This window comes from Enhydra lutris, unplaced genomic scaffold (genome assembly GCF_002288905.1).
Source record: "Enhydra lutris kenyoni isolate GAN:26980312 unplaced genomic scaffold, ASM228890v2 scaffoldscaffold7, whole genome shotgun sequence".
NCBI lineage: Eukaryota > Metazoa > Chordata > Mammalia > Carnivora > Mustelidae > Enhydra > Enhydra lutris.
In genome coordinates, this window is record NW_019154091.1 from 3,124,371 (window position 1) to 3,141,681 (window position 17,311).

The 17,311-nt window shown below is 37.1% G+C and overlaps 1 protein-coding gene across 1 annotated transcript in view; it reads right to left on the reverse strand.

Moving 5' to 3' along the window:
• Positions 1-283: 283 nt before the first annotated feature.
• LOC111142313 (myosin binding protein C, slow type) overlaps positions 284-17,311 on the reverse strand; it is a 70,697-nt gene continuing 53,669 nt past the window's right edge. The window contains exons 23-29 of the mRNA XM_022495362.1: positions 14,719-14,807; positions 13,210-13,405; positions 10,870-11,009; positions 8,080-8,239; positions 6,980-7,116; positions 5,155-5,341; positions 284-559 (exon numbers count right to left, since the gene is read on the reverse strand). Coding sequence (XP_022351070.1) covers positions 459-559; positions 5,155-5,341; positions 6,980-7,116; positions 8,080-8,239; positions 10,870-11,009; positions 13,210-13,405; positions 14,719-14,807 — 1,010 coding nt within the window. The 3' untranslated portion in view covers positions 284-458. The remainder of the gene's footprint in view (positions 560-5,154; positions 5,342-6,979; positions 7,117-8,079; positions 8,240-10,869; positions 11,010-13,209; positions 13,406-14,718; positions 14,808-17,311) is intronic.

Below are 17,311 nucleotides of genomic sequence, written 5' to 3' on the forward strand. Positions count from 1 at the left end.
GGGGAGGGTCAGAGGGAGAAGGAGACTCCCCACTTAGCAGGGAGCCCAACATGGGGCTCCATCCCAGAATTCCAGGATCATGACCTGAGTCGAAGGCAGTCGCTTAACCAACTGAGCCACCCAGGCACCCCATACAATGGGTTTTTATTCTGTAAAAAATAAAGCATTTACAGCCTACAATTTTAAACTAAAACGACTGCTTTTGCTAATTGTATAGCTTGCTTTTTTTGGTAAAGTACAGTGACCAAGCACAGGCAATAATGACCAAAAATCTGACTTCAAATGAAATTTTGTATGCAATTTTTAATTAAGCAATCCGTGCAAACATTTTTTTTTTCTTCAATATCAGGAGGAAAGAAAACGACCACACTTGAGTGCCTGGTAGAAAAACAGAAAATGCTTTCTCATTGCAACCAGATTTCAAAGCAGTGGCGTGTAGGGAGGCAGGGCCCATGCCCTTAGTATTCCTCGGGATTGCTTGATTGCAAGTCTCGCAAATATGAATCAATTATGTTAGGAGGCACACCTTGCAAGAGGAGCCTGCAGAAGGAAAGGCCACCTAGAGAGGACAGAGAGGAAAAGGCAAAGTCAAAACCGTCTACATGAAAGATGACTCAAATACTACTTCCTGACTAGCTGCCTAGAAATGTGACTAATTACATTCCAGTTAGTTACAAAGATTCATTCAGCCCCTACTTGGAAATCTTCTGGGTTTAGTACATTTAAAATTTAAAGCACTTGGCAACTAGAAGGGAAAACAAGTTCCCAGCAGACCCACAGCAGTTTTTTGTTCCCTGCTATTATTCAATCTTAGTTGAAATTCCTGACTGGTTGGAAAGTATCTATTGTTCTTGGAGAGGTTTTAGGATTCTTCTACAGATGATTTAAGCCTTCTGACTGAATGGCAGATAAATGCAAGCCATGTTATGAATCAGTGGAAAGATCTGTTTCCTGTTTGTTAATGTACTTTTTTTTCCTTTTTTTAAGATTTTATTTATTTATTTTAGAGCATGGGCAGGGGGAGGGGGCAGAGGGAGAAGGAGAGAATCTCAAGCAGACTCTGCGCTGAGTGTGGAGTTGGATGTGGGGAGTATCTCATGACCCTGAGATCATGACCTGAGCAGAAATCAAGAATCAGATGCCCTTGTAATATTTTTTTTAGTTAAGTACAAAGAATTCCTATTCAAGCACACTGGATAAGAAAAAAGGGACCACTCTTCTAACTTTGGCTATTTATATCCTGTCAAAAGTGCAAAAACTGGGAAGATTTTGTTAAAAAGAGTAAAATCCATCCAATACCTTCTGAAGATGAAACACCTACTAATATTTCAAACTTACCTTCTAGGTTTCTAAATTACATTAAAAAAAAAAAAATCCCTCACAAGAGAACCCATGAAACCATAAAAATTCTTGGTCCTTTAAGGAAGTGCTTTACTACTTACTAATAAATTCACGTCCAGGCAAAAACAGCATGCCATTTGAACATTCTTAAAACTTATTTAATGCAAATTTGGGAAAGTCATTCTCCTTTTTTTAAAAAAAAAATTCAAATCACATATTGGTAGAAATGATGCCACTTATGTACATGTCCATTCCTTGATGCAAAGCGTCCAGAATGCTTGGGTATCATTTTCATCTACATTAAATGCTTTAATTCATGCTCTACTGCATTCAGCAACTTGCTCCATGTCAACAGGAGATTGTTGTGATGAATAAGTACTAGCTGTTAATTTCAAGATACTTAAATACAAATTAAAACTACAAAGTTAGAGATTTTAAAAAGTCTATTTTCATTGGATTACATAATGAAAATCATGCCATACTCAACAGGCTTTGTATGGCTTATGATAGTCATAAGCTTCATATGCCAAAACCATATGAAAGCTTACCTTAGATGGTAATATACATTCAAAAATCCTTACTGTGCTACGACTAAGGGAAAGAGAGAGAAAGAGAGAGAGAGAGAGAAGTTGTAAGCATTAATAAAGTTCTAAGAACAAAGTTGAGTGCTTGTTGGATGAAATTATAGTCACAATTACGATGAGGTGATTTCATTAATCCTTAGTCATGTGAAAGATGGAGGAAAATAGAAGCACGTGGAATGAAGGGCAGGGATCCAGTTACTTCAAAAGGATCATTAATATGTAAAACATTTATTAATATGCACAACCACTTTGCCTGAACAGGTGACAAAGCCAATCTGATTGTACAGTGAATATTTATGCTAAGAGCTTCCAAACCATTAGCTTAAAAAAAAAAAAACCTACAACATATATATATTGTGTTTTTCAACAAAAGAAAAACAAAGACAATAGACAAAGCATTAGTGCACATATATATATGTTGAAATTCTACAAGGCAAAATTATCAAGTAGGTATATTACACTAGCGTATCTGTAATATTGTATTCTGAACTGATTATATATGATCTAAATAAACAAAAGGCTTAAACAAACTTAGACTAGAAAGTGACTCTATGTTTAATCTACTAAACCTTAAAGAAAGAGCCCTAATTCTGTCATCTTTTGTAAGCTGACATTATCTCTAGGAATTGTAAACTCAGGCATCTAATGATTTACATCATTAGAGTTTACATCAGGTTGCTTACCCAGGCCTAAAAAACTTAACTCATTCTTCCAAATGGGGGTGTATTATACATAGAGGATAGGACTCATTTATTGCTTAATACACTTAGTAATAGGGCCTGGGATTTTCTTTCAAGTTCATAAATATATGAAATAATTTTGATCCTATGAAAATATCCAAAGTGCCCAACAGATAGATGGGTCACAGACACTCTACTGGTAAGTTTTTCATTGGAAATCTTAACTATGAAAGTTTCTAAATATTGGATCCAAAGATTTCCAAATATTCTTAATTGTGTCCTCTCTCCAACAAAAATGTCCAGAACACTTTTCTACCACTTAACAATTTAAAAACGTTAGTCTTCTGAATTTTAACATGAATCCAAGAAAACTATAATGAAAACTATCTTAAAGGAAGATCATATTTCTCTACATTCAAAAAATGAAAATATTAAAGAACTGTCACTGAGTCCCAAGTTTTAATCATCTGATGTCTACCATGAGGTCATCTTCAAATGCAGCTTTCTGGCTTTATTTATGGAGATGTGTGGTATGGTACTTAGTTTCCTGACAAAACACAGTGCCTACATTAATTAATATCCTTGAATAATTTGGCCTTCCTGTTCATGGCATAAACACCGTATGCCATGAGCTGCTAAGAAATACAATGAAAAGCAAATGAGAAAGTCAAGCTTTACATGCAAAGTGCGATTTCATGTAAGAGGAATGGAACAGAAAGTAGAAATATCCAGTGGGATATGAACTTTTAAAACCTGTTGTTGCCCCTCCAGGAAGACTGGTTGTCCAGGGGTATTTACTCCTTGATATATCACTGTAGAATTAGAATATTTGTACCAGTATTTATTTATTCTCAGTTGACATTCTTACCTTTTTTTTTTTTTTTCTCAGCTTAACTTGATTCAAATCACCTATTATCAGATAACAATCTGATGATCAACAATCTCGGCTTTACTCTTAGGACCAAAAGTGTTGACCAACACAGCACAGTTGATATTTTATTATGAACTTACATACAAGATACATTACTTGTATTATTAAATGCAATCCCTATACAACTTACTATACAATTACTATAAAGGATATATCATCCATATGTACAATATTATTTGTTACTATGGAGGACTCCAAATGGTGAACCATTTGTGAAATAATCATTTTATATCAATAGCAACATGTGTTTATTTTCAAAGCATGCAGACCTGGTACTGGGCTTTTGTTGTTGTTGTTCTTTATTAAATATTGAGACGTAAGTACCAACAATACCTTGAAAATAATAAGGCTAGGAGTTGAGAAACCAGATATATCTGCAACTGTTAACTGCATTTAGAGCTAGTAAACAGCTAAAATAATATTTAAACTTGTAAACACTATCTCAATAGTCACATTTGACATTTTCTAAGAATATTATTGTTTTATATTTGAGAGAAAAAATAAAAAAATTTCCTCTTGTTCAGTCATGAATCTACCATACTGTATTACTTGAGGATGGACAGAAATCAGAGCAGAAAGAAAACAGTTTTTTAAGTTATAAAAATTTTTTTTTCAACAACTATCTTTATTGTACTTATACTAGACTTAGGACTAAAACCTCTTTCTTACATTAGTATTTTAAGTACTTACTATTTTTTCTAAATAGATATTTACAAAGTTATCTTTCTGATTTTTGGACCATAATTTCATAACAGAGAGGTATAAAAAATAAAGATTTTGGTTATCATAAAATAATAAAATATAAACAATAAAATAAAACAATAAAATATAACAAGAAAAAGAGAAAAGACATTTGGATCATGTCACCCATTATCTCATAACAGTGACTCTGACATCTGTAGGAGTTCTCATGGTATCCCAAAATAGGTTTTGATTGTCAAGAAAAAACTTCAGTATAAAAATTAAACTCAATTACTATAAAAACTAATTAAGATGACAGGTTATTCTGAGACTTTTCTACCACATAAATCCTTACATGTTTTCTTGGTTTACATTAGTTGCAAAACTTCTAAAAACTAGTATAAATGTAATGCATACCTATAAATGGAAATTCTCTAATGAGATTTTAAAGGCAACAGATTATAATATGGATATGCTATATTCTATATGTGCAATAGTAAACACTAAATTAGCAAACTTACCCATATATATATTAAAGGTTTCACAAAATAGTAAACTAATTAAAAATAGTACAAATTCCTTAATTGCAGTTTCTTTAGATGGGTTTTTACACTAGACTTTTTTTTCTAATATAGATTATATCACCAAAGTCATATCTCACTAACTTTATTCACTCCCACTGTACCATACACATACTACCATTCCACTGAAATTAATATTCCTTTAGTTAATAAGAACTACAAGAGATGAAAATAAGTCTACTCAAATAAATCAGAGTGAGTGCAGTATGGAATAATGTCTTCTCTCCCAGAATTCTCTTTCCTCTTCCCCGGTCACCCCTAGACATTTTAGCAAACACTTTGGATTTTGCAGTAAGGGCAATAATCAAATCATTTTCTTTCATTTTAGTCTATACAAGAGATCTTCGATGTCATACCTTTCACCTCCAATTTGCATTCGATCTCCACAGTCCCAAGGTCATTGACTGCTTTGCAGCAGTAAGTGCCTCCATCATAGGGGCTGGGCTTGCGAATCTCCAGAGTACAGACCCCTTGGTTGCTGAACATCCTGTACCTTGGGTCATCCACAATAGCAACTTTGTTTTTCATCCAGGTTATTTTGGGCTGAAGATTGAAGTAAGTAAATAGGTCAGAACATATCAGTACCTACTGTAATAAGAGACCATTAAAACAGGGGACCAGATTTTAAAGAGTAGCTTAGAAAGAAAGTACATCTAAGAAGAATCCACATCTGTTTGAGCATTGTTTCTCTCAAATGAAATTCTACTTAGTGCTTGGCAAGAAGATAAATGAGCAGTTCTGAAGAAGCAAGCCAGACTTGTTCAGAGGACTGCTCTGGGGCTTTCTTCCCAAATGCTTCTTCAGAAGCATTCCAATTTGATCCACAGGTCCCTGAAGTCAGCTCGTCCTGGAGAATGTATATTGCTGGGCATTTTTCAGAAAATCCTCATAGGGTATCCTAACCATCTGCTTTTCTTCACTTCCTTTTCCTGACATTCTTTTCTAATTCTTTATGTGCTGCTTATGCCTCCCCACCATTTTATCTCTCCTCAAACACCTCTACTCATCATCCAGTGGAATGGGTCCACTTCAGATAATGCAAGATCAGTAAGGACCAGTCAGTCACCCAGGAAGACGACTCTATTCTCCTTGGCCTCTGAATTATATTTGATACCCTTGACCCTCCTTCTCCCTTCCCATATTGTCTTCTCCTCCCTTTGGTAAATGTATATTCTCCATGTTCTCTCTTCCGCCTTTTATATGCTTTTGCCTTGTTCAGACCCTAGAGACTTCATTCTCTGTCTCCTTCATACTATCACCTTCCTCCTTCCAAATGGGATCATTCACTGAGGATTACACCTTGGACTTTGCCTTTTCACTCACTACTGTCTTTCCTCAGTGATATCCTTTCTAGAGCTTCATCTCCAAGAGGTGGGAGGCTTCCAAATCAAGAGTCACAATCCTGGCCTTTCTCCTAAGCTCTGGTGAACCGCTCTTCTCCCTCCCGGTCATTCCCATTTGGATATATCCACGTTACTTCCAACTAAACGTGAATTCAGGATCTTCCTCTCATCTTCAGTCTACCTTCTTCCTTGACTTCTCTGTTCCTGCTCATGGTATAATGCAAGAAAAATGCCCCTTTGCAATTTTTAAAATTCTAGGGCACTTTTCCCACAGTGCCACCTAGGAATAGATACCTCTATGAGCAGCATTCATTACTTCATTTTTTTTTTTTTCAAATACCAATAAGAAACCTTAAAACCTTTCTGAATCTCTTCAATCAGATGTGATTCCTTCTTTCTGGGTGCTCTGTATCCTTATCCCAGCACATTTTAAATTCTGCCTTGCATTATAATATCATCATTATTTGCTTTAATCTGTTTCAGAGAATTTGGTGAATTAACATTACCACCTAATTTTTCAGGTAAAATGATACTACTTTCATCTCCTTACCTCTCAGCTCTTTTAAGAATAAGTGTTTTTGTTTTTTCTTAATAGGTATCCTTTAGTTAGTAAAGAAATATAAACAGGCTTTATTACTATATTTAAATGATGGACCTAATTAGCCACCAACACCATAATGCTGTACCTTCCTCCCATCCCAGAGAATGACACAATAACACTTGAAAAGTCAGTTTATATTATTACCCACAATAATACTGTGTCTAATATAAAAAAAGGGAATTGGGGACTATTTCTTAAATTTCACTAATGTGATTTAAAAAAAAAAAAAGAAGGTACCTTAGGATTTCCTCTCACACTGCAGTTCAGGGTAGCATTGTAACCAGCCACAGCATACGTGTTAACCAAAGGCTGAGTAAACATGGGTGCCTCTGTGAAATCGAAATCTTCATACACTGGATTTTTGTAGATTTTACCTTAGAAACAAGCATGAGAAATATACAAATTGGCCTGAGAATATATTATTCTTGGCATACTTTACTTATGGTTAAAATTCCCCTGAGCTTAAAAAAAAAACATGTAAAAACATGGGTGAATATCATACTACATTCATTCTGAAGGGTACAAAGAGACAGTCAATCCCACCTGGGACAGAAAGCCAGTGTGGTCCTCTGAGACTGAAAGAAATATTGAGAAGAATTTGGTGTCTGAGTATTTTGATCAACAGTGTGCTTTAATGTGAACGCAATAAGCAAGGGCTTTAAGGAGAGTGGCTAATTTGAAATCAAATTCCTATGTCTATGACTTGAGCCATTTCTAGGCCCACAGCCCAGAAATTAGAATGAATTAAGCTTGCATTTTAAAAAAAAAAAAGGAATATTAAAAATTTAAATATTTTACTGATAAAATGAACATTTTGCTTGAATATTTTTACCGTAATTTAAAAATGTGTGTTTATCAGTTTCTGAATTCCCATTTGTCACATCTCTTCTTCCAGGCCTTTCCATCTAGTCATGGAAAACTGAGGTTTCCAGATGTCTAGTTGTGATATGTTGATTTATAATAAGAAGTAGATATTTGGTCTTCTGGCCACATTTCTGGCACAGAGCTCCTAAAATCCTTAGAATTTCCTATGAGGGAGTTGTAAAAGGGTCTTTTTTACATTAATGAGGTGACCTTTGGACCCAAGGATGGGAATTGGTTGCCAGAGAAACCCAGCCCTGTGATTAGTAGGTTCAAACTCTCAGCCCCATCCCCAGAATTCCAGGGGCAGGAGAGGGGCTGGAGCTTGTGTTTAATCACAAAGACCAGTGATTTAATCAACCATGCCTATGTAGTGAAGCCTCTCTTAAAAAAAAAAAAAAAAGGAAATGCTTCTCACTCCCACAAATTGAAATTGAGTCCAGAACCCCCTTTAAACCAGTCCACTGCTAACTCACCATCCTTGGCAATCACAGCGCTCTCTTTAGTCATTGTTGCGTCCTCACTGAGGCCACACATATTTTCAGCAAAGACCCGGAAATAATATTCATTTCCTATGACCAGTTCAGTAATGGTGGCATTGGTTCGGTGATAATGCTCAATGACAGTGAACCATTCCTATGGGGAAAAAAAGTTTGTTTGAGAAAAATCATCTAAAAATACACAACTATTCCCACTGTTGATTAGAATAAATAACAGGGATGTTTCATTAACTAAAAGAAAAACAGCACTGATTTTTATATTGAGAGTAATAATGACATACATTTAATTTGTTTATACTTTACAACAGACTTATACTTGACTATGTATAATTTAATCTTCATTTACATATTAGATGCATATATCATAGATGTCAACTCCTACCTTTATATTTCCTTCGTAAGTATATAGTGTCTGTCACCTATCTCTTGCATAACGAAGTCTAATTATATGATTTTGTAAGTTGTTTTTTTTTTTTTTTTTAATTTGAGAGAGAGGGAGCATGAGAGGGGGAAGGGCTAAGCAGGGAGCCTGATGCGGGACTCAGTCCCAGGACTCCAGGACCATGACCTGAGCTGAAGGTAGTCGCTTAGCCAACTAAGCCACGCAAGTGCCCCTAATTATAGAATTTTAACTTAAGCTTACCTATTCTGAGGAAGAGATGACATTAAATCACTAGAGAAAAATTAATATCACCCAATAAATTTGCCTTCCAGGTCTTTGCTCAGATATTACCTCCTTCTTAATTGTTTACCCTCCCACCACTCTAGGCTATCACCTTAACCTGGCTAGGCTTTTTTCTTTTTTTTAATAGAAATTGCTACTTTAAATTACATTATATATTTACTATTTTACTTGTTTACTCGCTACCTCCTTCACTGAAATGGACACACCATGAAGGTAAAAAAAGACTTTTCTTCTCACTCCTGTATCTCCAGGGCCTATTAGAATACCTGGCACATAATAGGTACTGTGCAAAAAATAATGGTTTATTGGATACTTGAATAAATGAATGAGAACCCAAACAAATAATTTTCTTTTCAATTATTTTCTCATCATCCTGAGAAACATAGTGATCTCAAAGTTTATCTTGCAACCAGTAAAGAACCACATTGAAGCATGTATGTTCAGTATCACTAATTGAGAAAATATATTTTATGACAAAAAGTTCATAAAGGAAAAGGATTTTTCTCAGAATTTTTAGGGGCCATCATTATTTCTGTATTTTTGGATATTTTAAAGACACCAGACAAATTTAGTTATGCCCTCCTTTATTCCCAAAGCACTTTATTCCAACATTTGGTGTATTATTCTATCATTTGGTACTGTGATGTCTTTCTTCTTGCCTAGATTGTGAGTGATCTTTTCTTTTTTTTTCCAACCCAGCAGCTAGAACAGTGCTCAACACATAGTAAATAAATGAGTAAATTAACATGTTGGCACACACAATGAAAACAATGTTTATGAAGTGATGAATGACAATAGGAATTTAAGTGAAGAATAGCACCTGTAGCCACAGTGAGACAATGGTGTGGTGATCTCCTGGGACTTACACTGGGCAGAGGGAGCATTGTTTGGCCTATAGGTCTGCCCCTGCTGAAATGCAACAGACACACAGGAGTGCAGGGGTTAGGGATCAGCCTCTGTTGCCGGGTACAACTCAGTTACATGAAGCATTGGGAAAGTCCTGGTTCATCTGGAGTTGACTGAATATCCAAGAAGACAAACATTGAGCAAGTATGCTGGGGGTGGAAAAGTAGGGGGAGGGCGGTGCTTGAAGGACCCTCTATTAAAACCATGGTACCCATGGATTCACTGCCAGTATCTGGGCCAAGGTCCAAATAAGAGGCAAGGTCCAAACAAGGGCCAAACAAAACCTTCTCCCTTTCATAACTTAGGTCATAAAATTACAATCTGATGTGACTTCATAACTGAAGTTCTTCCTGAGATCTACTGGTGTAGATGCCGAACGACTTCCTATCAATATCATTAAGTATGATATTTTACTCTTCCTGTGAGAATGAAAAATGGCTCTATGCCATTGTGTGTCCAAACAGTCATTTATTCACTCATTCACTAACAGGTAGGGCAGTAGTGTAGGGTGTAGTGGATGGATTCGGATGCAGGAACACCTAGACTTTAACATTTAAAATCTGGTGATCTCAAGCAAGTCATTTATCCTTTCTGAGCCTCAGCTTCCTCAGCGATAAAATATAGGTAATACTAATTCATACTCTGACTGGGTTGCTTCTGGAACACACTAAGCTCCTTCCCTCTTCAGGACCTTGACACACACTGTTCCCTTTAGAATCCCTCTTTTCTAACTGATGTCTTTCTGTCCATGTTATGCAACATTTATCTTATAAGGAGAAAGAGTTGCACCGATTAAATTTGAGTTAGAATCCAGAGTGAGTAAATATTTGGTGAACAAATGAATTAAGTTTCATTTAGCATTGTGCCAGCTGCTTTATATTGTTTTAGCCCCTCGATAACCAAGCAAAGTTAAGTATTCATGTCGCTATTTTATAGATGAGGAAAATGGAGATCAAAGAAGTTAAGTGACTGTCCATGTACATGTGCTCTTAAGTGGCAATACTGGGATTCAAATCCAACTCTCTGTGACTCCTAAGGCTTTATCTTTTCCATGAGGCCACATTGTTTACCCATGCCCCCCACACATTCCTCACCACAGAGGACCTCATGCCCCACCTTTACCTCTGATAAAATGTGATTCTGCTGCTGCTGAACCAGAGAAAGCCAGACCTTACCATGCTCTTCTTGTCAGCCTTCTGGATTGTGTACCCTGTGATGGCTGCATTTCCATCATCCTTTGGTGGTATCCATGATAGAGCAACATTCTCTCCCCAAACATCCTCAATCTTCACCATTTGAGGTGGACCTGGACGGTCTATAAGATGAATTCACGGCATCACTGTAAGATCACTTTCCCTCTCAACTTCTGCAGTGGGTCCCTCCTTAACAGCACTTTTGCTTTCTGCTGATAACTGAGGTCCAGAGGCAGATGCTCCTCCTTCTGACATAGCATCAGAAGGTCAATGGTAGCCTAACACTATGTCCCAATGCCTGCGTCATCATCATTCACCTCACTTCATGTCATCATGTAGGCATTTTATCATCTCACATCATCATCAGAAAAAGGGTAAGTATAGTACAATGAGATATTTTGTCAGAGAGACCACATTAACTTTTATTACAGTATATGGTTATACTTGATCTGTTTTATTGCTAGTTATTGTTGTAAATCTCTTACTGTGCCTAATTTATAAATTGAACTTTATCACAGGTATGGGTGTATAAGACAAAGTATAGCATATATAGGGTTTGGTACTACCTGTGGTTTTAGACATCTGGGAACATGTCTCCATCAATAAAAGGGACTGCTATACCTCATTACAGGAGGATATTTGAAATATTCGTCCTTCCCTGCATTTCTACCCACATTTCCTTCATCATTCTTTTTTTTTTTTTTTAAGATTTTATTTATTCATTTGACAGACAGAGATCACAAGTTGGCAGAGAGGCAGGCAGAAAGAGAGAGTGGAGGAAGCTGGCTTCCCGCTGAGCAGAGAGCCCGATGTGGGGCTCGATCCCAGGACCCTGGGATCATGACCTGAGCTGAAGGCAGAGGCTTTAACCCACTGAGCCACCCAGGTACCCCTCCCTTCATCATTCTTAAACATCAGAGTAATGGAATGCACTCCAGCTAAGCCTCTCTGAAAACTCTTGACTTTCATCTTCATGGAAAGAAACGGATTTTGAAAAGAAAATTTAAATGAAACTTCAAACCTCATTAGTCATCCCTCCAAGGACAGGCTACTGGCAAAGAAGCACAAGGCTACCCTGCCTAATGGGAAATGTGAGCTGACTTGGGACTCCAAATCATAACAGCCCATTTGGGCCAAGCATCTCTGGTTTTTGGTGAGAGGCTCAGAGGCCACGGCCTGTGAGTGGGTTCCTCTGTTATACCCAAAAGATACCTTTAACGGGCATGAGGAAAACTTGTTTTATCTCTCTGCCAACATAAATTTGGAACTAGTAAAATAACTAGAATGATAATCATTATTTGTTGAGCACTTTGAGCGTGCAAGCAATGGCCCAAGCACTATAACTACCTGATAAAGTAACTACATGGCAAAGTAGAAAAGAAAATTTCTTTTGTATGTTTCAGAGGGCATCACTATTCCAGACCCTCCTATGCAGGCTCCCATTACAATGGAGCCCGGCCAGATCCAACCAAGGGCACAGGGTAGCCTCAATACTCTTCTCAACTTAACAAAAATCAAGAAAGTTTAGCTAGTAGGAAGAGAGTACTTAATTTAAAGGGCATGAACTTTTATCCAATCTGCCACAGGAAGTTGCTCCTTTGGTGAGAAAACCCCTAGTTTCATCAAATCTGCTGAAATATGATAATAAAAATGACTGGAAACAAGTCTTCTATAGCACTGCTCTTAAATGTATTTCTTGACATGGCAAAAATTATAGCAAGTGAGAAGGGTCCATCTGTTAGACTTCCTCCTTCTATTCCCTTAACTCTAGACAGAAGAACTACACTTATTTATTATTTGGACAAGTGAGTGAGTATCTAGCCTTACAGGATCAACCAATTTAGTGTTTAACCATTTATCTTTCTTACACTTAATAAAAACTTTTCATTCTCCATTAAAACTTTATTATTAGCAAATTTTAGGTGTAGTAGGAAACATGTAAATTGTGTCTAGAATCTACTATAGTCATAAAAAAATGCAAAAATTCAAAACAGAAGATATTTTGTCACCAAGGAGTTGAGAAACAGAATAAGAGAGAAGTGGATTATAAAGTAGTACACATGTTTTGTACTAAAAAGTATGTGCCTTAATTTTCTTTAACATGTATGCCCCAAGTCTCCAATGATTAGTATTTTCAGTCAGTAAGAAATTATTTTGAAATACCACCGTTACTAATTTATCTATATTTTCTAATTCTAGAAAAAGAATTTTTTTTTCTAGAAAAAGAATTTAACAAAAATTCTTACTCTTGCCTTAATGACAAGGACAATTAGACCAAATACTGCTTCGACAAAACATTCTAGTTCTTTCTTTCAAACCTACCAACGATCTGTATATCGATTGATGCAGTTTCCACATATTTTTCCACTTTGACTTGCAGATCATATTTCCCAGAGTGGCTCCTCTCTGCTTTTCTGATAAATATGATTGTATCAGTCTCAGAGTTACGAATGTTTATTTGATTCTTATCAATTTCTGCACCATCCTTCTTCCAAGTTAATTCTGGTCTTGGTTTTCCCTAAAAAGACAGAAAAAGTAGAGGGGGAGGGAAATCAGATGGTCTCAAGACTTTTTTTTCAGCGTTACAAAAAATGACAGTTGCTTACCCCATTCAAGGCAAAGTTGGAGACTGTCTGGTGGTCAGCAACTGTGGCAGAAACAGTGATACCCACATTGCCTGTTGTCTGCATTCTTTGTGCAAGGCACTATACTAGGTACATGATGTTTAATATTTCCTTTAATCTTCACAGCAAGATAATAAGTATCATTATCCTCACTTTTTGGATAAAGGACTTGCATCTTCCTTGGCTTTCCTTCTGATTTCACACACTGCATGTAGAAGGTAACTACCTCTTCTAAGCTGTAACTCCAAGTGCAATAAGGGAGGCCCAAATGGCTCTCCTTTAGCTTGTTTGTCATGGGATCCTGGGTTTGAATGAGCTCTGTGTGTATTCAAATGTGTGCAGAAACCTAAATTCTAATTCAAGAGCCATGCTTTCTGAGATAAGAGCCACAAGCTACACATGGCTATTTAAAATAAAACTAATTAAAATTAAGGAAAATGAAAAATTAACCTTCCCAGTTGCACTAGTTTCAAGTACCGCATTTCAAGTGCTCAATGGTCATATTTGGTTGGTGGCCACCACATTGGACATTGATGCTACAAAACATTTCCATCATTGTAGAAAATTCTATTGCTGGCTAGAGGCATAAAAAGAATCCAACAGGTAATGGGGTGGTGGTGCAGTGTTTGTGTGTGTGTGTGTGTGTGTGTGTGTGTACCAGACCAAAATTATTATTGTAGGTGAGGTCTGGTTAATCTTGTAAACAACAGATTCTTTTGCTGGAGCAATGATTTAACAATGTTTGCATCTTTCAGTTAGTGGCCTCAAGATTTCAACATTCAGTTATCCCTCTTCCTTTGGCTTGATTATGGGAACTAAGTACATGTTGTTTTCCTGAATGTTACACCAAGAGCTTCACTTAAAATGAAGATAAGTTTTATTACAGATGTGCAGGGCCAGAATCTTTAAGCTTTTCTTATTTGGTCATCCCCTTGGTATTTCCTCTCTGCCCAACCATAGTCCCTGAGCTTCAGACCAGTTCAACCTAGGCATCATTCATCTCATGGAGAAGGAGTATCTATCAGTTTAATAGTTTTCTCAACAAGCACGGGATTGTTTACTCACTCCCCATATCTCTTGCATTATTTATCTACTTTCCCTCTGAAGAAATCCTGAATCATGATGAGTTTAAGTGCTAGAGTAACTGTTTCTACTTCTTAAACACCCCAGCACTGAAAAAAGAAAATAAATGACCCTGAATCATTACCTGGAAAGGTATAACCAGATTGACAGCTTCACCAACTCTGCGGATATAAGTCTGCTTCAGGTGCCTTGGAATGCGAATCTTTGGAGGCTCTGAGTGAAAGTGGAATAGTATAATTTTGTGATCAGTAGGGTACACGGGAAATAGCCTTACAGAAGCACACTGGCATGATACTCACTGGGATATCCTTGTGCTGATGTCTCTACAGGAAAATCTCAGATGTGCCATTACCAGATAACGTACAGTAACTTTGGTTCTAAACATTTTTTTTTTCAATCAGAGATGTTTGCACAGTTTGACTCAACAGAATTTATCCTTGACCTCCTTGACTTTATGGTAACTTCCCATTTTTACAGTCATTAGAAGTCTAAAGCAACGTTATAGAAAAACAGCAAATTTTCTCTTAGGACCTTTGATATATTTTTCATAGGTTCTAACAGCAAGCATATTCTCCAGTGAACATTCCACAAAAGATCTATAGGCACCACATTAGGTGGTAGGACTGCTCATTTTTTCTCACCAGAAAAAAAACAAAAAAAAAGAGTTTAAGCACATAGCACTTGTTATTTGGGTAATTCTGTTGCAAGTGGATACTAACTCTCTCCCTGTGTGGCTATGACACAATTGGTGGCTCTAGCCCACTATGTACTGATGTTCATTAATTAACCACCATAAAGTACTAGGACATGTTGTTGCAAACCCATCAGAAACAGGGAGTCAAAAGCCTGTAGACTCACAATGATGAAGCAGTTCTCATCATTTGAAGGCTTAGTATGTGACAGACACTGGACAAAATACTTTTCATGAGGGGACTAATTTCAAATTCAAGGACATCTTGTAGGATAGGTACTGTTTTACTTCATGATAAAGAAACAGGAGGGCCCCTGGGTGGCTCAGTTGATTAAGTGGCTGACTTCAGCTCAGGTCATGATGCTGGAGTCCCGGGATTGAGTCCTGCATCAGCCTCCCAGCTCCACGGTGAGTCTGCTTCTCCCTCTGACCTTCACCCCTCTCGTGCTCTCTCTCACTCTCTCTCTCAAATAAATAAATAAAATAAAATAAAATAAAAAGGAAACAGGACTATAAGAGGTTAGGTAACTTGCCCTTGGTGACACAGCCAGGATTAGAAGCTGGAGTTAGCCTTAAGAGCCCATGCTCAGGAGTGTGGACTTCGGAGTCCGAGATCTGGGTTTGAGTCTTAGATCTAATATATAGGAGTTCTGGTTTCAGACTTTTCTTCCATAAAATCAGCATGATGAATGCATCTAATTTGTATGACTCTTGTGAGGATTAAATAAGGTTATCCATGTAAAGCATTCAGCATAATAGTTGAGACTAATAAGTGCTCAATAAACTTGAGGAGATGATGATGATGATGATGGTGACAATGATGACTACTGAATGTTGGGGCTGGAAGAAAACTTGGGAGATCCCCTAGCTCCCTAACTTTACAAATGAGGAAAAAGAAACTCAGCCAGATTCTGCAGTAAACTAAACAATCATCATAATAAAAGCTAACACATATGGAGAGCTTATTATGTGACTAGCATTCTGTTAAGCAGCAACATGGATCCATGTATTTAATTCTCAGAGCCTCTTGATGGGTCAGGTGCTATTATTATCCCCGATTTGCAGATGAAGAAATTAAGGCTCAGGAAGATCAAGTCTCTTGCCTGAGGTCACATGGCTAACACATGATGGAAACGGGATTCAACTTACAAAGGCTGTCTCTAGAATCTACTAAGAAAATGTGCAAGCTTCATGTTTCCTTTCACGCACCCATCCATCCATTCACCCAACCATCCACCCAAACATCTATCCCATAACTCACTTCTAAAAGGTTTCAGGCAGCCACAACACAAGTCTGTGGCAGAACATAGTCTAGAACCCAGATACCCAGGCCCCTGTCCAGTGTTCTTTCCCCTGAAGCGTCAACTCTCAGACATGTTGTCCCAGTATTCTATCATACTCTTAAACATTATCAAGGATCGCTCTCAAAAAAGCAACTTCTCAGCTTTTGTTTATATGTGCTGTATATATCAGTACTTACCCTATTAGAAATTAAAACAGGATATTTGAAATATTTAGTTATTCATTTAAAAATAAAACATAAATAACATTTTAATGGCATTAGTTTCTATTTAAGCACGTCTGCTTAATGTCTGACTTAATAGAGGAGATCTGGAATCTCCAACTTGTTCCTGCCTTCAATTTGCCTTCAATATGTTCCCTAAGTTGAAGTCATTTAGTGAAGAATATCTGGCTTCACACAGACTGGAGAAATATTCTAATAAGCTTTTTAGACAATTTTGGATATTCCTTTTTGACTCTAAACTAAAACATGATAAATTGTAATTTCTTTTTTTTTTAAGTTTTATTTATTTATTTGACAGACAGAGATCACAAGTAGGCAGAGAGGCAGGCAGAGGGTGGGGGTAGCAGGCTCCCCGCTGAGCAGAGAACCCGATGCGGGGCTCGATCCCAGGACCCTGAGATCATGACCTGAGCTGAAGGCAGAGGCTTTAACCCACTGAGCCACCCAGGCGCCCCGATAAATTGTAATTTCTTAAAGGTGAGGGACAATGTGGAATCTGAA